This window comes from Podarcis vaucheri, assembly GCF_965113315.1.
Source record: "Podarcis vaucheri genome assembly, chromosome: 6".
Taxonomy (NCBI): Eukaryota; Metazoa; Chordata; class Lepidosauria; order Squamata; family Lacertidae; genus Podarcis; species Podarcis vaucheri.
In genome coordinates this window covers 58,752,131-58,764,137 of record NC_138764.1, presented here as the reverse complement: position 1 = coordinate 58,764,137, position 12,007 = coordinate 58,752,131, and the positions used below count along the sequence as shown (strand labels likewise).

The following is a 12,007-nucleotide window of genomic DNA, read 5'->3' as shown; positions in this document are numbered from 1 at the left end:
TTTTACTTGTCTTCCCAGCTCCTAACTGTTCCTGACTCAGCTTATTTCGCTACACTAACTCAACCTCCCCACAGACTCTATCCCAATTCACCCCCACTCCAACCAACCTTCCAACAAACTCTCCCCTTCGCCCCTCCTAGAGCTGGTTTTATAGTCCCTCTGACTCCACCCTCCTGGGTTCTGATTGGGTAACCTGTTTAACTATTTCACCTCCAGCACTCTCATATGTTAACGTCACAGTTATCACAAAAACTGGTTTTTGTGAATCGCACATGAGGATCATATTCTCAATATGGCTAAGAGTTGCACTGCCATGGCTGCCTGGACACCCCACTACTCAAGTTCCACATGTGAACATGTCATTGGGCATTTGAAATTCCACCAGTCATTACATAAATCAGATGTGGGGAAACCTTTTCCCCTCCAGATGTCACTGAACTGCAACTCCCCACATTCTTGGCCATTGGCCATGCTTGCTTGGACTGATGGAAGTTCTAGCTCAGCAGCATCTTTAGGGCCAAAAGTTCCCCTGCCTGATACAAATGAATAACTACAAAATTATTACGCATATGTCTTTAAAAGGCCTAGATCACCATAGTCTTCCACTTATAATTAGGACTGGCTTTGGTTCTAGCTTTCTTATATTTCTGTGCCAAAGGCAAGCAACAGCTGCTCTTTTCCCACTTCCCAATATTATTTACCTTTAATGCAAATATTCATAACCAAGCAGTGCTTAAGCTAGCCCAGGTGTAGGGAATCTGGGACTACCCAGATGTTGTTGCATCCCTGACCACTGGCTGTGCTGCCTGGAGGTGATGGGAGTTACAGTCTTGCAACAGACTCCCCATCCCATCTCTGCCCCACACAATCTATGTCCTGATTTCTGACACATCACTTTGCAGCTTTCTGTTTTGAATTCATGCTTTTTTCTCTCTTCCTCTCCTTCCCATCTCAACCCCAACCCTCTGCCACACACATCTTTCTTCCTTCTTTCCTGTTGACTCTCAGGCTGCCAAGCTTCCTATGTCCATAATCATTGTAGGAGTTGGACAGGCTGAATTTGACGGTAAGAACTTTTGTGCAAACAGTCATGAAATATGAGGACTTTCAAATGCTTTGGCTGAAAGGCTGAATCCTATGCTCCTGCTACAATGGCAGCTACTATCCCAGGGGTTAAGGCCAGTAGGAGATAGTTGCAATCTATGCTTAAAAGATAAAGGTAAAGGGAACCCTGACCATTAGGTCCAGTCGTGACTGACTCTGGGGTTGCGGCGCTCATCTCGCTTTACTGGCTAAGGGAGCCGGCGTACAGCTTCCAGGTCATGTGGCCAGCATGACTAAGCTGATTCTGGCAAATCAGAGCAGCGCACGGAAACGCTGTTTACCTTCCTGCCTATTTATCTACTTGCACTTTGACGTGCTTTCGAACTGCTAGGTTGGCAGGAGCAGGGACCGAGCAACGGGAGCTCACCCCGTCACAGGGATTTGAACCGCCGACCTTCTGATCGGCAAGTCCCAGCAGCAAAACCAACAGAACCATGTCCAGCAATAGGCACTAATATAGCAGTGCTGATAGAAACACCCATAGCAACTACGGTATCACCCACCCACTGCAGAGCTTTGCATACCAGCGATGACACTGGATTAGCCATTCTCAGAAAGCAGAAAAACATATATTGTAAATAATGCATTGATACCATCCAACCAGATCCTTCTCTCCCCCATCTGGCTGAGTTTGGCTGGTGAGTGGGGCCACCCACCTGTCAGTCACCTGACATCAGCTAATCCAATTTTGCCCACATGGTTTTGAATCAAGCCATGCAGGCAAAGGCACGGTGCTTTGCAAGCCCTGGCTTTCATGCTTGCATAGTGCTGTGTGGCATATTTTGAAGCCCCAGTGCTCTGCCTGCCCCCTTTAGGCCCAACTGCATCTCCACCTGCAGAGAGTAAGTGGGCATGGTGCCAGCGGCAGAGGAAGCCTCTCGGGCACCTGGGGTGGGGCACCCAGGGGCAGGGTGATTCGGCCATGCAGCACCCTTAGTTTCGGCCATGTAGGGACGGAGCATGCAGTGCCCTTAGGGAAGGACAGGACAGGGGCGCCCTACAGCTGGGGGGGAGGCAGCGGGCAGACATTGTGGAGCCTGCAGGTGCCTGAGATGCATGACTTATGCGTGCTGCAGACCCTGCTGTGAGTGCCGCCTGCCATTTTGTCACACACACCCCTCAGTGGGGGCACCCGCAGTGGGCCGCACCTGCCGCACCCCCCCTTGCTACGCCCCTGCATGGTGCTCCTTTGCAAGCAACATCCATGCAGAAAAGCCACTTGAAAAGAAAAAGGGTGCTCCTTTGGGGGCAAAGGAGAGCCAGAAGAACTAACTCCACTTCTCTTGGTCAGGGGGATGTAGAGCAACATTTCCTCCCCACTCCCCTGCTCCTGGCTGAATGTTTACTTGAGAGGGAAAGCGCCTCCCTAAAACTACTTTAGGGCTACAGGTGGTCCCCAGGTTAGCTCAGGGCAGGTGACCCTGATTCGGGACCCCTGCATCCATGACATGGGGCAGATGGGGGCAGCTGTGCACACCCCTATAGTCACTATAGATTTGCAGATATTCCCATAGGCATTGAATGATGCATGATTAGCCCAGTGTGATATTCAGTTGTACCTTGGAAGTTGAACGGAATCCGTTCTGGAAGTCTGCTCAACTTCCAAAACATTCGGAAACAAAAGCTCGGCTTCTGCTTGGCTGCAGAAGCGTCCTGCAGCCAATCAGAAGCTGTGGAAGCCACGCTGGACATTCAGCTTCCAAAAATCATTCGAAAACCAGAACACTCACTTCTGTTTTTCGATTGTTGGGGAGCCGAAACGTATGAGTTCCAAGGCATTTGGCAACCAAGGTACAGTTGTATGCAGAAAGTGCTGCAAAGCAACAGCTAACCTTCCTCATATATGTATTTATGCCACCAATTGCAAACTCCATGCCTCAGATTTGACAGTCCCTGATTCAAAAAAACAAGGCTGAAAGGCTGTATAGTGAAATCAAGGGGTAGAATATAACAGATTGATTATATCTTGCAGTGAGCAATGAGAAACAGACATTGATAGGGCCATCAGTAGAGCAAATTAGAATATGCGAAATGAAAATTGAATGTGGTTTTCCTGCTTGACTCTCTGAAAGAAGACAGTGGAGCTTTTTGCTCAAATTGCCTTTTTCAGATAATGGAACAGCTTATCAGTCATGGCATAGAGGAGTTTCGTTTGCCTCCTGCAGTCTTTGACTCCTTTGCACCCTTACTTATGCTATCTATGATTAATCCTCCTTCTTTCCTTCCATTCACCCCTCCCTACAATGGACAGCCATGGTGGAGCTGGATGGAGATGACATTCGAATCTCGTCCCGTGGAAAGATTGCAGAACGTGACATTGTCCAGGTATGCTTTTTAATTTCTTAAAAAATAAACCACAATCTGCCTTGTGTGCCAGTCTTGTTGCAGAACAGGCAAGAGCTGAAGAGCCTCCGTGCTTCAAAGCTGACTTGTGTTTGTCAGTGTGGGGGTTTTCAGCTCACTTTCAGTGTGTGAGGAGACCCAACAGCAGCTGTTACTCTGCTTTCCTGGCAGGCATTGGAGACTTGTCCAGTGGAAGGAATGGCGTGCTGCCCCACCAACCTTGAACCTGCCCTCAGCCCACCCCCACCTGCCTGCCTGCTTACAACCAACCCAGGGGGTGGCACTGTCTGCCAGCTTCCTCCTTAGTCTCAGGGTTGCCAGAACTCAAGCGGGAGGAGGAAAACTAGGACAAAACCGGGGCAAGTTGGCTCTGCCTGTGGTTGGCTCTGGCTGCACCTACTGTTGCACTCCCCTACCTTCCGGCTCATGAGTCCTAATGGGACACCAGTCACCACTACCAGCAGATGGGTCTCTATTGCTTGCTGGGAGGGTGAGGTTGGTGTGGTGTGAACACACTAGCAGAGACAGTCTGGCATCTTTGCACTGCACTGACTTCCCCGCCCTTCCTAGTAAGCAAGAGCAACCCACCTGCTGGCAAGCTAGTTTAATGGTTCCACTGCACCAGGCAAACCATTTCTGATCCTCACTGAACTGAATGTGCCAAGACAGGGTTCTCTGAGTTACATGGTTCCCTAGCTCCAGAAGTCTTGCATCACTCTGAATATGCACCTGAATAGAGGAAAGAAAACAAGGTTGTCAGGGATGGGTGAGAACTATTGCCAGGGCAACAGCTCAATATTTGGCATCTTCAGTTAAAAGGATGCTAGGGTAGCAAGGTGCCATGAAAGACCTCTCAGGTACATACTACAGAGAGCTGCTGCCCGTCAGCTTAGACTGGCCCAGATGCAATAATAGTGTATCTTGATACAAGGCAACTTCCTGTTGGACTATGCTGAAATGGCAAAGCTGACCAGAAAGCTCAGAAACCAAGAAGACAAAAACTTCCCATTCAAGAAAGAATGGGGGGAAATTATAGTCTATTTAGGAGACCATTGTAAGCAGATGAAAACATTAGCAGGATTTTAATAACACTTATAATGTAACAAACACTGTGGACAATATGGATATATATATATATATATATATGCAGGTTTTGGTGTCTTCGGGTGTCTTCCCGTGTAAGAGTCGGGGTGTCTGGGCGACGTTTCGACGAGGTCTCACTCGTCATCTTCAGGCTGGTGCTTTCGGCTTCTTGTTACTGGAACAGAGCTCTGTTCCAGTAACAAGAAGCCGAAAGCACCAGCCTGAAGATGACGAGTGAGACCTCGTCGAAACGTCGCCCAGACACCCCGACTCTTACACGGGAAGACACCCGAAGACACCAAAACCTGCATTCCTGTACCCGTGAAAATCTACGAAAGCAAATATATATATATATATATATATATATATATATATGAAATAATATGCACTTGAAAATGTTGACAGTAGGACCCATGGAAGTCTGGAGATTCAGAGAAATCTCTAAATATGATGATCTATTTGGTATTGTTATAACTTTACTTTTGTAAAATCAAATAAACGTGTGTGGGGTTTTTTTTAAAAAAAGATACAAGGCGACTTCCTATATTTTCTAATATGTATTTAATTCTGTAGCCCACCCCATCCTGAAGATTTGAGGTGAGTAACAATTAAAAGGCATAGCCTATCAAAAGAGGTTAACTTACCAGAGAGCAGCAAATTCCATTGCAAAGCTGGGGAAGTTTTGGCGTGATCTCTGCCTGGCGAACTGCTCAAGTTTTGCCACCTGTGATCTTTCTATACGAATGCGTCCAGCCTTCCTGGATCAGGGAAGTCTCTGTTGTAAGGCTATATATTGCCTTTTGAATGATTTGCCTTTCATGCCTTCAATATACTGTTCTCTCTCCCATCAAACGTGTTGGGTAACAGACTCTCCAACGGTCAGATCTCACTCCTCTGTGACTGTAAAAGTGGATCTATAGAATCGTTATATAATCTTCTGTTGTCCATTACATTCGGCTGCACGGTCCAAGTTTCTGGCTCCATATTTATTGAGAATTGCTGATGGTCCTCAGGAAGCCCAAATAATATACTTATTAAACGACGAAGATACAAGTAGATCCCTTGCAGTCGCTAGATACCTGATTAATGTTTTATTTCAAAAGAGGAGAAATGGATCACTGTATGTCTCTGACAGCTTAGCTAAACTTAAGAACCATCAATAAGTGCCAGAACTAAGACGCATACCCCCCAAAATCTGATGGATCTGAATGGCGGTTTACATAGAGGGAGCTTATTATGTATAGTGTTTACTTAACTGAAGTAAAATTGGTTCTATATGGGTGTTTTAACTTGGAACTGTTTAAACTGTATTGTTTATGGATAAATTCTGATGTATTGTTTCGATATGGGCCAATGGCCGCAATAAATCTAATCTAATCTAATCTAATCTGTTCTCTCTCCCAGTTTGTCCCATTCCGAGATTACATTGACCGCACAGGAAACCACGTCCTGAGTATGGCTCGGCTGGCTAAGGACGTTCTTGCTGAGATTCCCGACCAGTTCATCTCCTACATGAAGGGACGCGGCATCAAACCCAACCCAGCTCCACCTCCGTACACCCCCACAGGCCACACCCTTCAGACAGAAATCTGAACGCCAGGAGAGGAAAGCAGCACTTGAGGGCAGGTGCCTACAAAACACAGGTCACTCTCTTGGATCAGCTCTCAACTTTCTGTGGGCAGACTGACATCCGGGCAGTGACCACACCACAAAATGAAAATCTACAGTGTACTCTTTTCTGCAAAAAAATTTAATAATAATCCTCTCTGAGAGCTGGTTTACTGCTGCCATTCTGGCACACCAATGTGCATCGATGGAAGGACGGACCAGCCGTGAAACCTGGGGGGGGGGGGGAATAAGGGTTTTGATTTCATTTCATTTTGTTAAAGGACAAGCCCTGTTGTTGGCAAGTTTCCTCGTTTCCTATTTGGGGAGATCACCATGGTGAGAGAAGTCCAGCCTGTCTTGGTAGGCCTCATAAGGAGGCACAGATCATTCATTTCTCTATGGTTTGTGTGATGAAGCAGCCCTTTCTCCATGCATCTTCCCTTGCCCCACCCCTTACAGCTGAATGATTTGGGGTCTTCTTCTTTTTTAAGCCCATGTATAGTCCAGCTGCCACCTCAAGTCTTCTGACACTTCTTCCTCGCTTTGTAATGGCTCAGCTTATGGATTGACCTGGCAGGCTGAATATTGTGATCAAGTGACCGTGTGATGTCGTCTCTTAATGCTGCTGGTGTTGCTGCTGTTCTTTGTACTGCATCCAGTCCCTAAATTGCTTAACCCCACCCCCTTATTCTTTGTAAATCTACTTTGACAAATATTTGTGCAGGCCTGGATTGTTTGTTCCCTTGATTGTTTGGTTTTTGTGACTCTGTTAAGTCCCTTTTGCATTTTTTAACCCCTGGTTTTCAGCAAATTGCTGTCTAGATTTGATATCTGAGAAGGTATTATTGTGCAGGGCATGAGAGAGAGAGAGAGAGAGAGAGAGAGAGAGAGAGAGAGAGAATATAAATGGGCCTTATTTTTGACCTCTTCGTACTTCTGCCCATCAGAGTGATAACTTACAAGTGGTATCCTCAGTCAGGATGATCTTGAAGTTTGGCTGTGTTCATAGAGTGACAGGAAAAGTTACTTCCCAGGGTTATGTAGTAATGGGCATAGCTCCTGTGTTGCACTTTGGTATGTCCTTTCTTCATTTCAGCCTTTGCAGAACTTGGACCTGCTATATAAAAGCTCCAGCTTGGCATGGATCAGAAAAGCTGCATATAACTCTAAAAGCTGCTTTCCCCACCTGGAGCTCTCCATATGTTTTGAGCTGCAATTCCCATCAGCTCCAGGCAGCACCCAATGAGGCTTGTAACTCAAAACATCTGGCAGGCAGCAATTTGGGGGAGGCTGTTCTAAAGCAGTGGTGACCTACCAGATGTTGCTGGACTCAGCTCCCATCATCCCTGACCATGCTGACTGGGGCTGACAGGAGTTGGATTCCAACATGATCTGGAGGACCACAAGGTCTCCTCCTGTGCTCTGACACAAAACCATACTCAGACTCCTAGAATTTTCCAAACTCTCCCCTGGAAAGGTTAGTGGGAGGTTGTGTGTGTGTTAAAAAAATTGTTTATGTACATATTTATTTCAGTTTATACCCCGTCCTCAACTCAGGGCAACTCAGCTGAATTTAAAAGTACCGTACCTCTCATTAAGCCAAGCAGATATTTTAATCGTATCCCTTTTAAAACCAGAAATTCTAGACAAGTGCCCTTTTCTGATTCACTCATGGATGAAGCCCTCACTCACCCATTCATTCATTCATTTCATTTATTTATTTCATTTATTTATTATTTCATTTATTTATTTATTTATTTATTTATTTATTTCATGTATTCATGTATTTATGTATTTATTTATTTTATTTGTATACCTCCCTTCACCACAAGATCTCAGGGCAAGTCGCAGAATAAAAATACAAGTAAATAATTAAAACAAAAACAAAATAACGCGTGCCCTCCGTTCCCACAGACACATTTAGAAAGCTGTAGAAAACTAATCAGCCAAAGGTCTGGTTGAAGATAAATGCTTTTGCCTGGTGCCCTAAAGTATAGAATGAAGGTGCCAGGAGAACCTCCCTGGGGAGAGCATTCCATAGACGGGGAGCCACTGTAGATGAGGCTGGTTCTCGTGTTGCCACCCTCCGGGCCTCACGTGGAAGAGGCACATGAAGGCAAGACATTAGCCCTGCCCATCAACTGCCCCACCTGCAGATGTCAAAGAGAAGTAGAGCTGTGTGTCATCAGCATATTGCTGGCATATTGCCCTTTGCCACTTCCTCCTTATTCCACCACCTCTTCACCTGTATTGTCTCTCCGTATTCCAGATCCAGTTCCCTTACCCCAATCACTAACCAACCGTACTACCAGGGTATTTCGTTCTCTCTTGCATATCCACCTTCCAGAGCAGCACTGATTCCCAAGGGCACGTCGGGCAGCTACCACCCCTATGTGATGATAGGTAAGGAGCTCCTGGAAGCTATTCACAAATCTCCAGGGCAAAAATGGGGAACCTGTGGCCCTCCAGATGTTGTTAGACTACAGCTACCATCGTGCTTCACCACTGGCCATTTAGAGGCCCCCTGGTTCCCTGCCTCTGGAGAAAGAAAGGTGCTGGGGAAGAAGATTGATGGCCAGTGATATCCTGCTTCCAAGGCTAACTGCTAAATCATAGAACTGTAGACTTCGAAGGGACCCCAAGGGTCATCTAGTCCAACCCCCAAATCTTTTGCCCAATGTGGGGCTCAAACCCACAAACCTGAGATTAAGAGCCTCATGCTCTACTCACTGAGCTGTTCTTGTTTATTAAGCTGAAGCTCTTAAGCATTTGAAGGGCTTTTTTTATGTAGGCCAACAAAAATATACTCCAGCTTCCATTTTCAAGTTTCAATCCTTATTTGGCAAGGTTTTTAAACCACGGGTTTCATGCATTTGTAAAATCACAAACTGCTTTCCCTCCCCCCCCCTTTAGCTGGTTGCTTGAGGTGTTCCAGGGATGTCTTAACTCACAGGGAGCCAGATCCCCAAACCTTTCTTAGCTACTAGGGATCGGATCTGCTCTGGAGCTGGATAGCTCTTTTGCTAACTGGAATAATGATGAAAGATGCACTTAGAAGTAGCCTAGCTAGTACTCTCCCCTCCCTACTTAAGAAGTTGTTGGGGAGCACACTAGGCACTTGCTAAGCACTTTCCAAATTATTCTTCTTATTGAGAATAGATAAATGCTGGCGGTAGCATGATGTGAAAGGAAGCACATTGCTTATGTGAGATCCTTAGATTTTATATTCCCTATCACCTTCCCCTTTCCTAGACTAACAGCTGACTACACAATATAAGTCAACAAGACTCTGGACAGCTGGTCAATGACTGCTTGCCATGTTATGCTTGCTTGTTATGCTCATATGTTGAAAATATTCCAAGTGAAATAAGGAGGAAATTTCCACCACTAGGATCCTGCAGTACACTTTTAAAAACCAAGGTGCTGTATAGTATAGTATTTCCTCCAAGTGGCTCTCTAACCCACCTTTGTAACTATCAGGCAAAATTGGGACAAGATTCAGGTCAGTTTGGTGACTGGAATGGAAGGATAAATTTATGTATGAGAGCAAAGAATGATTCATCATTTACCTTTAGGGCACCTTAAACACTTCGTGGGGCTTAGGGTTGTGCTCAGTGATAGTCCTATGCATAGTAGGCCCATTGAAATTAATGAACATGACAAACTTAGGTCCATTGACCTCAGTGGGTTTAGCCTGAGTAAAACTTAGCTGAATACAACCCCTACAAAGTTGTTGCCGTCTTCTTCCTCACCACTTTAGCTATATTGGATTCTGTCTAAGTGGCCACTTATAGCTACTTTTGAGATGAAGTCTTGGTTGGCTGGCTTGGCTCGTAAACTGTTACAGAACTAGTCAGCCAGCAAGTTTTCTAATACTCACCTGAGCTCAGTGGTGGATTTCTGTTGGTCTTTGAGGAACTTCAGCTTTGCCAGTTGATAGTAAGTGACACTTAGTCTCCCTCTCTGGGACAGATCCTGTGCTGATGCAGGGTCAGCATCACCTATAACTCAACCAGAAATGATCAGTTTTGGGCATGGCGTTGCTGTATTAAATTACTTTTCCCACATGATGAATAGCACAGACTCGGGGCAATCCTGCACTGGCGATGATCAATGGGAGCTTTGCCATTGCCTTTGCTTTGGGATGTGGATTATACTCTAAAACTGCAACCTTGAAGAGCGTATTATCTTCCAATTTCCAAAAGAAGTAAGCGAGTGAGAATACTGTTTCTCTGCCTCTTTTGTCTTAGCAGTATTAATACATTACCCCAGAAGCGGAAGCCTCCATACAGGAGACAGTGGGAGGCACATCTAATCTGCTGTCTAGTTCTGCAAGAGCAGAGGTACCACTGAGCAGTGTTTGCCTGTGCTAATTTGTACCCCATCTGTCTGTGCATTGTCACATCATCCCAAGAGTGACTGGGGAAGTGCTACATAAGCTATGGTTTTGTATGCCACATCTCTGCCCACCCGTTGGGTGAAGCATGGCACTGAAACTCCCCTGCTCCCAAGTTTATATGAGTGGATCAGCACGATGTATATGCATCATGCAAATGTGTGCCTACAGATGGAAGGGGCTGGCGGACATCTTGGGCACAAACACATTTAAAGATCAGGTAGTGGGTTGGGCATACCTGTTGAATCCCAGGCCCTTTGACTAGATCTTAGGTGGTGGAAACAGCAGGAATTCTCCAGGTGACCTAGTTTGAAGCCTCAAAGGAAGCCTGTTGTATGTACAGTCTACTCCCAAATCCAAATTTTCTCTGGCTTCTGGAGTTTCTTACAGCCACCCAGCATGTTCCATTTCCCCTCCTCCCTTCACGACTGTTTTTATTTGCATGGCAATGGCCTTTCTCTCTTTTATGCTACCGTTTCCTGCGTTGAATGTCTGATGTAATATAGTTCCTATTGGACTGCCTTAAACTGAAATAAATGATTCCTTTTATTAAAGCACTGTGTGAGCTTTTATCTCGCGGCACAAATGATTTATTCAGGCTATTATCTGATGTCCCTAAATTAGGAGGACAACCTAGAAGAAGAAAAAAAGCACTCTCAGGACGGAGAAATGTAGACTGTAATGTTGTTACATATATGCTGAAAAAGGAATAAAGTAATGGAAATTTTTAGAAACAAAATCTTTACCGATGAAAGATTGTATTCTCTTTCCCTATGTGAGTGACTGGGTTGTATAATTTATATATATATACCCACACAACTTGTAACTTAGCAGTAATTGCTACAAAATACATGCACTCATTAAACGCACTAAGCTACATAAAGGTTACAGAAAGCAAATACAGGCTACATCATTACAGAAGTGCATTCAAGCAGATCTTGAATCAAAATCCTAAAATCAAAAAACCCTTAGCAGCATTTTTACAAGAACGACAAGAAGGGGTAGGGACTACTGGCGTGATTTAGACAGATGTAGATGTCCCAGCTCCTTCCTACTCAGATTTCATTGAGTATGAAGGTCTACTCAGAAATAGATCCTACTGGGATTTAGGATTGTGTGTTTAGGATTGCAGCCTTGGTATCTAAATTTCAAATTCATTGAATTCCAAAGTACCGTATTTTTTGCACCACAACACTCACTTTTTTCCTCCTAGAAAGCAAGGGGAAATGTCTGTGCGTGTTATGGAGTGAATGCCTGCGGGTGGCGGGGGGATCTGCTGCAGTCGTGAGCAGAGGATCCATGGTTCCCCTTCCTTCCCTCCTCCGTGGTTACAAAGCATGGATCCACATGGATCCTCAGGATTTTTGCATTGGGCTACTCCAAACTCACTGTCAGATCACATGTCTGTGGCCACAGCATGAACCACAAAAATCATATATCCACTATTTCGTTTAGAATTTTTTTTTTTGTTTT

At 45.2% G+C, this 12,007-nt stretch overlaps 1 protein-coding gene across 2 annotated transcripts in view; it reads left to right on the top strand.

Moving 5' to 3' along the window:
* LOC309534750 (copine-5) overlaps positions 1-11,088 on the top strand; it is a 141,899-nt gene extending 130,811 nt beyond the window's left edge. The window contains exons 19-21 of one of the 2 annotated variants that reach the window (XM_082227078.1): positions 1,009-1,066; positions 3,356-3,429; positions 5,935-11,088. In XM_082227078.1, the coding sequence (XP_082083204.1) occupies positions 1,009-1,066; positions 3,356-3,429; positions 5,935-6,123 (321 nt within the window). In that variant the 3' untranslated portion in view covers positions 6,124-11,088. The remainder of the gene's footprint in view (positions 1-1,008; positions 1,067-3,355; positions 3,430-5,934) is intronic. The other variant, XM_082227079.1, reaches the window with a different exon arrangement.
* The last annotated feature ends 919 nt before the right edge of the window (positions 11,089-12,007 follow it).